The sequence below is a fragment of the Plasmodium coatneyi genome, chromosome 9, assembly GCF_001680005.1.
Source record: "Plasmodium coatneyi strain Hackeri chromosome 9, complete sequence".
Classification (NCBI taxonomy): domain Eukaryota; phylum Apicomplexa; class Aconoidasida; order Haemosporida; family Plasmodiidae; genus Plasmodium; species Plasmodium coatneyi.
This window is the reverse complement of record NC_033564.1, coordinates 912694-928796: the sequence shown is the minus strand read 5'-3', so window position 1 is coordinate 928796 and position 16103 is coordinate 912694. Positions and strand designations below refer to the sequence as shown.

General features: G+C 34.1%; 3 protein-coding genes across 3 annotated transcripts; 2 read left to right on the top strand and 1 right to left on the bottom strand.

Moving 5' to 3' along the window:
• Positions 1–3038: 3038 nt before the first annotated feature.
• Positions 3039–7727, top strand: PCOAH_00025340 (Uncharacterized protein; the record flags this gene model as incomplete). The annotated part of the gene is made up of 1 exon (XM_020059339.1): positions 3039–7727. One exon carries the CDS (start codon positions 3039–3041, stop codon positions 7725–7727), a length of 4689 nt encoding a protein of 1562 aa, XP_019914923.1.
• Positions 7728–8502: 775 nt separating this feature from the next.
• Positions 8503–10869, bottom strand: PCOAH_00025330 (ABC transporter; the record flags this gene model as incomplete). Its single annotated transcript, XM_020059338.1, has 1 exon — positions 8503–10869. The coding sequence occupies one exon, from the start codon at positions 10867–10869 to the stop codon at positions 8503–8505; it is 2367 nt and encodes a 788-aa protein (XP_019914729.1).
• Positions 10870–14668: 3799 nt separating this feature from the next.
• PCOAH_00025320 (Circumsporozoite-related antigen) lies at positions 14669–15337 on the top strand (the record flags this gene model as incomplete). Its single annotated transcript, XM_020059337.1, has 2 exons — positions 14669–14786; positions 15045–15337. The coding sequence occupies 2 exons, from the start codon at positions 14669–14671 to the stop codon at positions 15335–15337; spliced, it is 411 nt and encodes a 136-aa protein (XP_019915074.1).
• Between the last annotated feature and the right edge of the window lie 766 nt (positions 15338–16103).

Below are 16103 nucleotides of genomic sequence, written 5' to 3'. Positions count from 1 at the left end.
TCATTTATATCTTATACTTTCTCTTTTTAGAATACTTTATAAAATATCATTAAACGCAAAAATAGAGTGTATCCACCGTATTATATTCACATAAATATTTATAAATGATTTGTCAGTTGTAGGAAAAAATAACAATAAATCAAATGCTCAAACTTAATTGAAAAAGAAAAAAAGCTGTCTATTACCCTTTTCCTGCGTATTAGAAATAGACAGAACTTTTTGTGAAAAGTGCCATTCTTCTATGGATACGTAATAAACATGCTTTGTTGTGCCTTCTCAGTAAGAGAATTTTGACAAATGTTGCTTAAACTCTTCCTTAACGTCATACATTTCCCATGTTTCTTTTACTTCTTTGTCTATAATATATTTGCCTTAATAAATGTGACATTGGAATTATAATAAAATAATTTTTCTGTAAAGACGAACCATCTCATCTATTCATTCATACTTGTGTTGTTTTTGATGTAATGTTTCATGCTCATTCTGAAAACAATTTTTTTATATAAATTTTTTAAAGTACACTTAAATTTTGTTATACTAAACATATAATGCGTATCCCTGTGTAAAAAAGAATTAACGTATTTTGCAGGTCTTTAGTTCAGAGTTTATATTTCAAGCAATATTTGTATTGTAGTATGCAGGTAACTTCCACTTTATTCAACCTATTGAAGAGAGGAATTTACAATATCCTTACCACTTAAAATAGGAAAATGCAATAACATTCAGAAAATGTGTAGAACTTTATTTATCATATTTTATAAAGCAGACATTATCCATATGCGTATGACTTTAATTCTATAAATAAAAGAGTCTACAGCTTATCACATATATGTTGACCATACTTCTAAGTATTTATAGAATATCTCTAATTGTTTTAAAAGTAAAAATGCTTTAATAGAATAAAATTTATTCTATATATTTTCTATTTCATTGTCTTTTTGTATTTCCTTATAACATCCATAAAAAAAAATTCTTTATATGAAACACTATATTAATTGTTAAAAGATACGTAAGAGAAAGTTCTTCCTTAGTATATATATAGATTTACGCATTCGGCATGTCCCAGACGTGACACTTTAAAATTTTATAAATACATAGTATGATCGTATAACTCCATTCTTTTGAACCAGCCCATTGAACGTATTTCTCTTTTTTACATCATGAAAAACGTAATTACAATCTTTTCTTTTTATTGTGTTTGGTGTGAAAAACACATGTCTAATCAATCTTAGAACTATTTTCATAGAATATAAGTGTAGTTTTGGATATCAATAAATTATCTATTAGACAAAAAAATAACCAAGCGGATTCACATTCTATTAATTTCACTACTTTTCTAAATTTTTGAATAAATATTTTTTGCCCATAGATGTGCAATAATCAGCGAATGGGATACCTCAATGAAATCTCACAAGAAAACATAGGAATTTCTTCTTAAATGATGAAACGTATGTTCTTTTTTATTTGATGATTTGACTGAAAAAAATGTAAAACAGCTGACAAAAAATAAGCTTTAGCCATATGACATAAGAGATGAACCCATGGATTCAACAAATAATAAAGAAATATAATATGTAGGAAGACATGACCTGTTAAATTCTTTTGTTTTACATATATACCTGGATTTCTTTCCTAAAACAAAGGTTAGGAACTAAGTATTTTTTGATGTGTCTGCTTAATGGAAAAGAACACTGAAATGAGGGAGCTTTATACAAAGGGTAAAAAAACCTCCATTCAGTTTTATAAAATGAAAAAACCCACTTCTCTGTTAAACACTAAAAAAAAGTTGTTAATGTGTATAGGAAAAATATGGTTTTATAAAATGAATAAAGGAAAAGGTATCTGCTGTTCTACTTTAAATTTTCTTAATTACCCCCCAAAATGCTGCATATGAACACGGTACCATTTAGGATTTGCAATTTTAAGGTAGCATATAAAGTTTCACTAATTTTCTTCATGAAAACTTCAACCGTATATTTTTGTTCATAAGAAACCATGTGTTCCACTACACGAAGGAAACTTATAAATACTTAAGCTTGAAGTGCTTTCATTTTTAAAATAACATCATAAAAAATATGCTGTCTAAAAAGAAGATATTCACATGTATCAGTTAATTGCAAAAAAGAAACAAAACCGAGATCGAAAAATATGAACGATGCTGAGAACAATGAGAAAATAATCAATATTTTCGCTTCTGATATTCTCACATTTGTGAAGGTTATTGTTTAACGCATCCTTTCTTCAGCTGACACGCCAAACTTAAACGTCATTTTTTTTTTTTTTTTTTTTTTTACATACATTTTAGCTGTATAGCTGTAGACATTATTATTACATAAGTAAAAAGGATGTGTGACATTCCAAAAACTTTAACTAGCTCTAAACTGTTCTGTGAACACTTTAAAAAAATACATGAACGATTCATAAAAAAAAAAATTTATTTATTGAAAAAGGTTTAATAGTGTTACAGCTAGCCATTTTTTGTGTGTGCATTTGAATATAGAAAAGTGAAATATTCATATGATCTTCTTTATTTTCTTTGCTGATTTCGTAAGATGCATATTTCCATATATATGACTTTTTTATACGCTATATACCATATAACTGTATTCTACATTACATGCTGATTTAGCTTCCAGAATGAGCAAACTGCTATTTATTTTTTAAAAGTATAAAATGTCTACGTCTTTTAAAAAATGTATGAACATTCATAATTTTATTTTCAATAATTAAGACTGAAAATAAAAAAATATAAATAAAGTGTAGACACCTTCATTTTCATTTTATTTGCACTTTTATTCATTTTTCATTTTTTTTTATTGTATTTTTGTGTTTATATGTGTATATATAGCCTTCTTGAAGCAGTTTCAATAAAGGGCGAAATATATACATTCCGGATTATTTATGCGTAAACAGATGTTCAATTATTGCACTGTTGATGCTTTTCTGAAAAATACACGCATGATGTTTCCTTGTAGTGCTTAAATGAGCAAATATAACCTTGTGTGCAAATAATTTGTGTAGATACAAAGAAACATATAATGGCAATTACAAAATGTTCAGTTATTAACATTTTGTTCTTGTTACTTCTGTTTTATCAAGAAAGTTCAAGCTGTCAAAAAGCGCTAAATAATGGCAAGAATAATTATGGATTAAACGATGATGAATTAGGAGCAATACTATTCGGGCTTAATTATGACTCAATAGCCAAAAATAAAGACAATTTGGAAAAAGGAAAAAATGCAGAAAATGAATCCATATTCCTTCGTAATTTTGCCAATGAAGACACATCGAAAAACACGCAGAGTGAAAAAACACAGGAAGACATTGAAACTGAAAGTGTGAATATCAACAAAAAAGAGGTTGCTACTTCACAGAAGAATGACACAAGCAATGAGAATTCGTCCGTTAAAAATGAAAAGTTTGAACTAAAGAATGATGAACTATTAGGGAAAAATTTTGACAAGGATAAAGTAAACAAAAAGGGGGATAACACAAGGACTACTAACAATGATGATTTAACAAATAGCAGTGGAAAACAAAGTGTAGACATTAGGGGATCCCCCAATATAAATAACTACCTACAAAAAACGGGTGACACGCATATAGAAAAATCGGAATCTCTGCAAAAAGATGTAAACATTAAAAATCATAATGAAGAAGCTAATGATGAGAAAAGGTTAAATAGCGGACAAACAAACAGTGAAAAGAGTAAAATATCGAAAGACACCATCGATAAAGGTGTCCAATCGAATGAGTCCACAAATTTGACCAGTAACAGGTTAGATAAAAAAGAAAATGAACTAAAAAATGCCCATTCTGAAGAAAAATTCGGTACACACGTTACGAATTCCCAAAAAGACATGCTGCAAAATATAAAACCAGTGCAATTCCATGAAAGCGCATACCGTAAATTAACTGATGGCTCCCCTGAATATGACGAAAATGAAATTTTAAACAAAATAAACAAAAACAATGAAAATATCTTTTCCGAAAAGGTAACTTTAAGAAAAGGTGCTAAAGACAGAAACGAATATGAATACTTCAAGCTGAAAAGTAATGACTTTAAAGTATTAGGAATAATAAATAAATATTCCTCAAGAGGGGGGTTCTCCATATCGGTTGACTGCGGAGGGTATGACGATTTCGATGAAGTTCCAGGAATTTCTAACTTATTGCAGCATGCTATCTTTTATAAATCTGAAAAAAGAAATACAACTCTATTAAGTGAATTGGGAAAGTATTCATCAAAATATAACAGCTATACTAGTGAATCCTTTACTAGTTACTATGCAACTGCCCATTCTGAAGACATTTACCATTTGCTTAATTTATTTGCAGAAAATTTGTTTTACCCTGTATTTACTGAAGAACATATACAAAATGAAGTTAAAGAAATTAATAATAAATACATTTCTATAGAAAATAATCCTGAATCTTGCCTGAAAAATGCTAGTCAGTACATCACAGATTTTAAGTATTCGAAATTTTTCGTCAATGGAAACTACACCACCTTGTGCGAAAACGTTTTAAAGAATAGGCTAAGCATAAAAAACATTTTGACTGAATTTCATAAAAAATGTTATCAGCCAAGAAATATGTCACTGACAATACTGCTAGGAAATAAGGTAAATACTCCCGATCACTACAACATGAAAGATGTTGAAAATATGGTTGTCCACATATTTGGAAAGATAAAAAATGGGAGCTACCCCATTGATGGGGATGTTATAGAGAAACAAATTAATCGTATGGAATCAGAAGGGATAAATTTTAATCGGAAAAAAGACAGTTACAATGATGCAAATTTCATCTACATGGAGGGGCGAAATGAAAAGGAAGCTGCGTTTCTTCAATCTATGAATGAGCTTCATTACTCGCTTGATTTAAACCAGAAGAGCAGGTATGTTGAAATATTAAAAAAGGAAGAATGGGGGGATCAACTTTACCTGTACTGGAGCTCCGGAACTAATGCTGAGTTGTGTAAAAAAGTTGAAGAGTTTGGATCAATGACATTTTTACGTGAAATATTTTCTGACTTCAGAAGGAACGGATTTTATTATAAAATATCTGTGGAAAATAAATATGTCTATGATTTGGAGGTTACCAGCATATGTAATAAGTACTATTTGAATTTCGGAATATTGGTAAAATTAACACAAAGGGGGAAAAGTAACCTCGCTCATTTGATACACATATGCAACGTGTTCGTTACCGAAACAAGCAAATTATTTGATCGTGATAGTTTAGATAAAGGTATAAGTAAATACATCCTTGACTATTACAGGGAGAAGGCATTGGTCACCGATTTGAATTTTAACAGTGATAATGTTAATGTAAGCCTTAATGATTTAGTAATTTATTCGAATAGATTGCTGCTTCACGCTGATGACCCATCTTCCCTTTTAACCATTAATACTTTAATTGAAGACAAGCATAAAAATGACTTTCGCAATCACATTAAAATAACAAGTTTGGTGGGATCTCTAATTAGAAATGATAATTTAAATATTATAAATGTTGTAGATGTATTCAGCTTAACAGATCAGAGTCAAATTCCGAACACTACCATAACGTATGCTTTAGGGGAAAATCCATATTTGGTTGGTGAAGGGGGAGTTACAAACGATGTAAATATTGCACTTCCAGAAATAAATGTTTGCCCTTTCAACAACTTTGACCATAACAACGTTTTACATGAAGAATCATTTTTCTGTGTCCCATACAACAATAGAGAAAACTTTAAATTTTCGGACACTAAACCAATGTTTGTGTCTGAGGAAAATAAGAATGAGTTCAGAGCTAGCGTTTTGTATAGCATGCCTTGTTTGATTAAATCATCCTATGGGTACAATGTTTATTTTAAAAGAGGTCTAACAGATGCTCCAAAAGTGAAAGCGGATTTCGTTTTTTATTTCCCTTCTGAAAAGTTCACTTTTTATGAAGCTATTTTTTCCCGTATACACATTATAATTTTGAAGAAAAAAATAAAACTATTCCTCACTGATTATGCTAGCTGTTCGGTAAATGTGCATATCAAGCAGAACGCAGAATCGTACACTGTACACGTGGACAGTAACAGCTATTATTTCGCAGAATTGTTCAGCAAACTAGGGGATCTCTTATCAGTGAAAGAAACCCCCTCCAAAGAAGAATTTGCCGATGCTTATGATGAGTTAAATATGTACGTGAGAAGTAGCAGAGAACTGGGAGCAGAAAAGTCGTTAAAAATTATGCATTCCTTATTTAACCAATATGAGCCAACGGACAAAGAAATGGATGACCTTTTAAGCGCATACTTTTTTTATCCCTCATATAACGATTACACCAAATATGTAGTTGAATTTTTTCATAGAAATTATGGTAGCATATTTATATATGGAAATGTTGCAATGACGACGGAAAAGGAGAACGAAAATACAACTAGCTACACTGACCAGAATGCTGACAATGGGGACAGCGCTTCACAGTGGGAGAAGCGAGATAACAGGATGGATACGCAAGAAAAGCTCGGAGAACAGGCGTTTGTAGCAGATTCCGTTCAAGTATCTCACAACGGGGTAGGGATAGAATACTTAGTCAACATGTCGGAGTCATTCATAAAGAAAGTGACCAATGGAGTTGTAAGACGAAGCGAATCCACATACTACACGAGCAAGTTAGTTCATAATGAAGATGTCGAAATAAATATACCCAATATGTCTCAAAATGGGAGCAGCTCAATAATAGTGTCCTACACAATCGAATCAGAAAGTATGTTAAGCGACGTTTTAATTAACATTATCGTTGATTTAATATCATCCGACTTTGTTAAAGTTTCTAAACTAAGATATAATGATGGTTACATGGTTGAAGTAAAACCATTTTTCACGCGTTATGGATTAAGTGGATTGCTTTTCATTATTCAGAGTTTTGACAAGGATGTTGAAAAACTGGAGGCACATATATGCACCTTTGTAAAATATGTGATATTTCAACTGATGAACATTGGAATGTCTGATATGGTGAAAAAGCTCGAATCCATGAAGGAGTATTATATCATAAATAACACCATATTTACGTTCGACCAAGAGTATGCATCCATAACGGATGAGCTAACCTCTGGAATGGAATGCTTTGACAAAAAATACAAAATTATAAAAATATTCGATGAATTAATTAATTGCCCCAAAATAATTTTGAATAAAATGAATGATATTTTAAAAAATTCCAAGAAGACAATTTTTAAGGAATATAAAACAGTTCACGAGTCTTCTAGCAAAAGCGACGAAGTTGACAATGCGAACTCATACATGTGCAATTATTCCCACAAGGCGCCTGCGAAATTGTCAAGTGTGCAACTGGCAGCGAATTCTCGGTTGGCTAAGAATAAGCAACCAAAAGAGAGAACTTTGCGCAATGACACATTTAGGATGAGCAAATTACACAAAAAGGAGAATTTCATTAATGTGTCAAATTTCGTTGAGATAAAAAGGAAAGGGTTCTTTCAGTACGTTATGGATTATTTTAGGAGTAACGTGAACTCGCCCTTGGATGACAGCAATTATCTCGACTTTAAAAGCTGCGACGAAGAAATGTCCAAAAGGAACTTCCGCGTATTTTACAATTTTGCAAATGACGTAAATAAAATAAGGGAGTACTTTCTCCTTAAGTTTTCCAGTGATAAAGAAATTAGGGAGAAGTGCTCCGTAAATTATGAAGAAATTAGACAGTATTGTAGTGAACACTAATTAATGGTTACCAAATGGGGGAACATCAAAAGTGATGTAAAAATAGCACCATAAAAAGTTGAGACCTGGGCATGACGTGATAAAGGTCATGCTTTGGGAGTTCCCCTATTTTTTTTGTTTTATCGTATCGCATAGGGCGTCTACACTTTAGATAACTTCTCACAGGGTACTCATTCTTCCTCCTTTTTTAACATTCGATTGTGTGCCGTTTTTTTTGTTTGAGCACTATGCGTAAATGGGTAGATATGCACCCCATTTGTTGACTTGTTGAACATGCACAGTGATAAGTTAATAAATCCTTTTTTTTCGTGATTGCAATTTATTTTTACTTTTTCACGTTTTTATTAAGCGGCAAAAATTGATCCTCCGGTGGTTTACCAATTTTGCTCCGCTTCTCCCTAATTCGCGTAAAATTTTAAAGTTGTACTGGCTTTTTTTCACCGTAGTGACACATTTACGTATGAAATACATTCGCACGGATGCACATATTTAAATGTGGACTTGTTTTCCTTGTGTCTTATTTTCAACCTGCATAAAAATTTCTGCGTGTTTTATTTTTTTTCCGTATTACTTTTGCCTCACCCTGAGACTAATTTGATAATTTCGTTTAAATTGTTAATTACAGTGTTTATTTTGATAAAAAAGGAAAGAACAAAATGCGAAGGGTGGTGATCAGTTTGGTGACATATGCCCATACGCACATTGCACATTATAACATGTACAACCATGCGTATTGCCGAAAATGGGCGAGATAAAAAAAACTTAAACAAATACACTATATCTTATTTTCCAGGAGCAACTTGGCATATTTATCGAAGTCATAGTCAATTTTAATCAACTCCTTGGTGAGGTTGTTTATGTGATATATTTCATCTGCTACATGTTTTATCAAATATGTGTCGTGACTAATAATAATGAGTCCTCCCTTGTAAAGATTTAAGGCCACAATTAAAGCTTGGACGGATTCAATGTCCAGGTGATTGGACGGTTCATCAAGAATTAATATATTTGGATTTTTATAAGCCAAAATGGCTAGTGCCAATTTGCTTTTCTGACCCCCAGAAAGGACATAAATTGGTTCGTATAAAACGTTCGTTGGAATGTTAAATTTGTTGAAGTATTTTATAGCTTCTTCTTCTTTTATATTTTTGTGGGAATAATTGTACTGCAGCTGCTGAATGGAGTTAAAGATGGGATTTAAGCTGTCTACATGATACTGGGAGTAGTAACCGATATTGGCCTTATTGCTCACATGTAACTCCCCCTCGAAAGTGTCTATTAGGTTTAAAATAATTTTAATTAATGTCGTTTTTCCACTTCCATTAACCCCACATATGGCAATTCTGGAGTCCATGTCTACTTCGAAGGTAGCATTTTTAAATAAAAATTCATGTCTAAACTGATAATCATCATGACGTGCTGTATTTCCATCTTCCCCGTTGGTGCCGTTGTGTGACTTCCCGTTAATTTTCCCGTTCGTGTCTTCCACAGTATCTGCTATAATAATATTTGCGTTCTTTTTTATTTGTAAATTTTTAAACATTTCATTTTTAAAGGAAATATTCTTAAGCCGTATGAGCACGTTGGATGTGTAAAAAGGTTCCAAAAAGGAAAAGCTGAATGGAGTTTCTTCTTTTTCTAAATTTACTACAGGTAATTTATTTAAAAGTTTTATTCTGCTTTGGACGAGAGCTGCTCTTTTTGAGTTGCACCTAAATCTGTCTATAAATTTCTGCACGTGTTTTTTCTTCATTTCGATGGAATCATGTTCTCTCTGTTGTTGCAGTAGATGTTCTACTCTAGTTTTTTCAAACTGGTCATAATTTCCAGAATAATAAGTTAACTGCTTCTGATGAAAATGAATAATATCCGTGCAAACTTCATTTAGAAAATCTCTATCATGGGATACAATAATGCACGTCTTATTTAATTTTTTTATATAATCTATTAAAAATTGTATGGTGTATATATCCAGATGGTTCGTCGGCTCATCTAGCAATATTATATCATTGTTGCTGAAGAGAATGCGGCTTAGACAGAGTCTCATTCTCATGCCTCCGCTGAGGGAGTTGACTTTTTTCTTTTGCAAATTTGAGTCAAAACCTAACCCACATAAAATTTTGCTGGCTTCCTTTTCCGCTTCTAAGTAGTTAATGCTGTTCAGTTTTTCATAAATGTTTAGAATCTTCATGTCGATGTCTTTTTCGTCCTCGCCGTCCACTTCATCCTCTTTGCATTTCTGCTTTCCGTCCCCCTGCTTAGTTTCTCCGTTTGGACACCCCCCACCGAGGGCCGACTTGCTCTTTTTTAATTCCAGTTGTTCCAATTCTTTCAACAGATCATGTCTTAGTTTGTCAACCATAAGAACACACTCCAGCACGGTCACATCTTCAAGAAATAAATCCTGTTCAATACACGCTATGGATATATCTTTTTTAATTTCTTCAATTTCGTATCTTGCTAGCTTCGCCAAGAGGGTACTTTTCCCTATTCCATTTTTTCCTATCAGTCCATATTTATTCATGACATTTATTTTTAGAGTCGTATCTGTTAGTAAACTCCTTTGTCCAATGCTTAGGGTAAAATTATCAATTCGGATGTCATACATTTTTTCAATTTTCGTTTTGTTTTTACTTAAATCAGAACAGTGTAACAAATTGTGCACCCGTACAGGGGATGGAATTTTAATTTTATTTTTTACCCATTCTTTAAACAAGTTTAGTTGTTTCTGTCTTTCTTTTTCTTTTTCTTTACTTATTCTTATGCTTTCACTGATAGGGATGCTCGTATTGTAATTAATTTGTTTTTCCTGTATGCCTAAGAACGGATCATAATATCCTACCACATCATTTTTTTTCCAGTATTCCTTTAAGTTCACTATTTCGGCGAGTTTCTGACCATCCGCATTTTTGTTCTTATCAGTTCCTACTCCATTTTCTCTTTTCATATATTTGTTAAAAATATCTACAACGGTGCTCTTCTTTATTTTTTTATCCGAAAAGGTAGAGACCAAGTCGTACAAATAATCTATCCCCTTTTTCTGAATTATGTGCTTTTCGTCGTTTATCCTTCCTCGCAAGTAGGCTTCCGTTTCTTCATCTGGGTCGACCAGCTGGAGTACGCTCTCTATGAGTTCCTTCATGTTTCCCTCTTTCATGCAACTTTCACTTGTCACTGTTTTGTTTGCTTCTTTATTAGGTAACTTTTATACATTTCCTGCGTGGTCACGGCCGAAGTTTTTGTACGAACGGGCTGTTCACGTTTTGGAGCCCCGCGAACGAGTCCCCCTCGGATAGGTACTTATTCCGTTTGGGGCTGCTCCTCTCTCGGTTTCCTTGATCGCTTCTGTATCGCCGTGCGGGGGGGAAGGGACCCAATCACACGACGCTGCTGCACATGTTTACAATTGCGGCTATCTGGACGATATACTTGTACGTATCCTTTTTTTGCCCACGCAGGGGAACATATTCTCACGCCGACTGCTTCGAGATGGGGGAAAAAAGAATTAAACAAAAGGGAAAACTTAGAGGGAACAAGCAAAAAAAAAAAAAAAATAAATAAATAAAAAAAAATACATGACCGGGTGGGTGCCTAACTCATGTAAAAATTGACAAAAGAGGACTGGTAGAATATTTTTATATGTCACCATGCCAGGAGATTACATGCAGCTATATTTAAAAAATTGCTGTTTTTTTTTCCTTTTCACTTAACTTTTTTGCATTATGTAGGAACCGTTTCTCTATAAAAATTTGTTCACCGCGTAGGGTTACCTTTTTGCTCTATCCTTTCCCAACTATGGAAAAAGCCGCATGAATTAATTACAAGTTTGACACGAGGGGGAAAAAAAAAACAGGTGTGCGTCCACATATGTAGAACACAGGTTGCATATGCCCAAGTTTAAAAGATTATACGCCTTTGCGCAGTCACTTTTCTTAGTTTTGATACACTGCACTTAAGTTTTTTTAAAACTACAAAAGTGGATGTTACATTTTTCATTCACGCGGAACTGCCTTTATTTTATTCAATTTTCACCAGGTTAAATTTTACCCATTTTTTCTTACCAAAGTTGAGCGACGTCGGTCTACTCATGATTCGTTCTTTCTTCTTTTCATTGGAGCCACCTTTTGGAAAGAAAATTCCCCCAAATGCTTTTTTTTTTCCTCCTTTGACAGCGATCATATATAGCAACACACATGAAAAGTGAACAGCATGACCAACTAGTTATACTTCATAATGACATTTTTAAATTGTCAACGGCATTTTCTTAACCCTATTCTTGTGGACATTCCTCCTATATAACAGTGCCTTTCCTTGGAAAAATTTCCTCCTTTGGAATAATGCGCACGGCGATGCGATCAACGATTACTTCGTCTTGTTTACACGGGGGATTTTTTAAAGTCCCCTTTGTACACATTACGGGGTGTGTTTTTGTACATATGTACAAAGAGGGTAGCACCTTTAAAACCTTCTCCTTAACGAAAACAATTTTTTTTTTTTTTTTTTCCCATATGCCATTTTATAAGTTAGCGCAAAAACTGCGTACATTATACACTATACATTACAGAGGGAAGAAGAACAAAAAAGCGCACTATACATATATCATCGTACGTATGTGCGGATTAGCAACTGCTCCATTTGTTCACGCTCCTCAGGATTTTTCTTTTCCTCAGTGCGTGTGAAGGATAAATCGTACATACCAAACGTGCTGATGGGTGAGTGTGCGTGGCACAACTGAATGCCAACCTCTCGTTTGAACGGTCTCATCTCCCTTATGTTTGTCACCTTTTGTACAGGTTATTCCTACATATGTAATATGGACGTGTATACGTGTACCTGTGCGAACGTTCACGCCATTCACAGGATTGTAACAATTGCGAAAAACATATACAAGTGGGAGGAACGCAAATATGTACACTTATACATATATGTAACATATTTATGTATACACTTCCTGCACCCACAAAGTGATATGATCAGAAATGAGGGTTTTGCCTTATTTTCATGTTAACCGGGAGTACGTACACCTAAGGTTTCTTTAATTCTGGGGGGGGGGCCCTCTCTATTTTTTTCTTTTGTTCAAGTACGGAGGAGGGAGAAAGCCAGAATATACGCCAATGCCAAATGGCTATATACTGCCTGCCGCGGGCGCAAATAGGTACGTACAAATTATGTACGCACATATATGGTACTTATATGATTCACATATTTACGTATATATATGTACACCAGGGAAGGTACTTTTTCTCATTGAATTTTTTTTTTTTTTCTCTTCTTTTCTCTTTTCATTCGCCTCTCTGAAGGATTAAATATACTCGCGCGAATGCAAAACCATTAACTTCTTTTACGAAGGTGAAAAAAAAAAAAAAAAAAAAAAAAAAAAGAAACACACGCTCCTCAAGCGGCATTTCTTTTAAGTGGCTTTGCTGGCACGCCGGGTGGGGGTTGGATTTGTGCGCGCAAGCACATATGTCGAATGTGCCATTACGTACTCGCAGCTGTTCACATATTAGCGCGTGTTAGTACATATATAATATATACGTATAAAATATGTACCTGCTAATGACGTATATATAAAATATACTGTAAAGCGTACTCATCATTGCCTCCTTTTTCACTTTTACGCATTGAGCGAATATTCTGCGAACAAAGTGTTAAGCATTTATGACCCACGTTTGCATTATGGCGTGTACGTACATATGTACATAAATGTGCTGTACTGATGTGCGCGCCGCGCTAATGTGCTATTTACGCTCACGGGTTTTGTTCAGCACGATGAGCTGAGCTCTGCGTATATGAGTGAGACATTGCTGTGTGCTAATTCGCGAAAAAGTGTTAAACTTGGCAAATCCGTGACGAAATAATTTTTGGCATTTGTGGCACGTGAGTGGCAAATGTGAAAGTGAGTAAATAATAATATATAATAAATATATAATACTAGCTCTTTCGCCAGCCATTTGCATGCATCTAGTAAAGGCGCGCAGCTTTGTTTGAATTTACTTGGGGTTAACGTTCCTTATTCCGTTTCTTTTTTTTTTTTTTTTTTTTTTACGGGGGGGGCTATATAGCAATATAAAAAAACAAAAAAATTAAATTAAAAATTTTTTTTCTTTAATGCAATAGCACAAACAATATTTACATTGACATTACCATAAAATTATTAAAAAATATAATGTTTAAATTTTTTTTTACAATGCTTTTCACTTAAAAAGCAAAAACCAAAGTTATGTATACCTCACTGTACAGTGTACATTTCCATAACAGTTTAAAAAAGAATGTGATAGGAAAAACAATTCTTCAGCCTGTAAACCATAATTTTTACTAGATTTTATTTTTTATTTAAAAAAATTACGCCAAGTTTTAATGCTTTAAACCGTACATTCAAGTAAGCATATATTTACGTGCACGCATGATATACATATATATGCTTCTTCTTTCTGAGCACTTTTGATTAGCTGCCCGTTCTTTGCTCACGCGTTTATATATATATATATGTATGTGCCTTGTCGTGCTGTAAAACATAACATATGCTCACGCTTAATTTAATCGCGCGAGGAATTATCGCATATACATACGCACGGCCATACATTGCGTTTACATGAATGTACATCCCGCAGGCGCACGCGTGTAAGGACTGATTTGTGCAGATAAAACTCATTCGCATAAGGAAGAAGAACACTTGAGAATTTTAATTCAACTCAGTTACCCCTGTGTTAACACACCTTTAGTCTTTAAACTTTAATTTCACGTCATACCATCGGTGAACAGTGAAGCAAACTTCATTCGCTTAACTTCGAAGCGCTCCCCGCAGATACACGAACACACATACGCACAAACGTACATACGTACAAACATACATACGTGTAAATATTTATACACACAAACGTGCTTTCAACCCATCGGCCATTACGTCCCCATTGTAACAACTTGCTGTTTGATTCAAAATGAAGATCTTAGTAGCCGTTTTTCTCCTTTTTTGTGCCATCCTTTGTGACAATGCGTTCGGAAATAATATAAATAATCATACACCTCACCCCCCCAAGAAAAAGACCCCCAAGAGCAGTAAGTTTTCATATGACAAAATTCCCCTTTGTGCGTGCATACCTACCCGTGTGTTAATTTAATGTGAAATATGGATTGCGCGTTGGTTCGCATGGAGAGGGGGCGTTTCGCGGAAGTGTATGTGTGTGTGTATGGTTCGTTTTGTGGGAAAAACGAACAGCTTCCTTCTGTGATCATTGTGCTTATTCCTCTGTGCGTGGATCTCTCGCTATGAATCGTTGCAACCACCCTGACCAACTTTTCCCTCACCCCTTGCAGAAGCCCCAGAGCCTCTCATTGATGTGCACGAGTTGATAGGCGAAATGGTTAGAAAGGAAGAGGAACTCATAAATGTAACGAAGAAGAAATCCAAATATAAACTGGCAACAACCGTTCTTGCTTCAGCCCTAGGTCTTGTATCAGCAGTGCTCTTAGGAGGTGCCGGATTAGTCTTTTATAATGCCGGAAACGGAAGACACCCATTCGCCATTGGAGGTGGAAAGGGCGGTGATGCTACTCCTCCTCCCGCTGAACCAGCCCCAGCTACTCCAGAAGATCCAGCATCAAAATAAAGCAGAAAGGAGTATAGGATAATCAGGCACACACACACAGAGAAACGCTTTTAATTTATAACGCCTTTGAAGCCTCCGTCCTAATAGCGCTGTTGTGTATATTGTTCGTTATTGGCCCTATCCGAACGCGCTAGGACCCATGCACAAAAGAAGCCACACATATATATATTTTATTTTTTTGGCACATCCGACTGCACGACAACATTTTTTATTACCACCCTGTTATGACTTACCGTATCATCCATTTTCGCCATTTTTACTTGCTTCACTCGACAACCGGTTTGAATGATAATGGAAGCAGCTTTGGCCAATCGGTTTAACAACAGAGAGAGAGGACACATATCGTGCAAAACTAATTTTTTTTTCCATTGTGATTGCAAGTGTGTGTTGTGTGTGTGTGCTTTTACTTTCACGTAAGGTTACCACATTATTACCCATCCCGTCGTTATTCTTATTTTTTTTTTTAACAAAAAAAAAAAAAAAAAAAAAATGAATAAAATGTTATACATGTACGCGCGGAGCCTTTTAACAGTTCCCCTGAATTTTTTTTTTTTTATGAGCTCGGACTTGATGTAACAATTTTCTTTAAAGAGTAGAATTTTACCATTTTTCAGATTTTTTTTTCATTTCTAATATTTTTTTTTGCCACACCTGTATACCATTTTTATCGCCTTTTATCCACGTAAACCTAGACATCGCATACGTGCACATTAATATATATATATTTTATATAACAGCCATTTTTCCCCGTATATATTTTTATTTT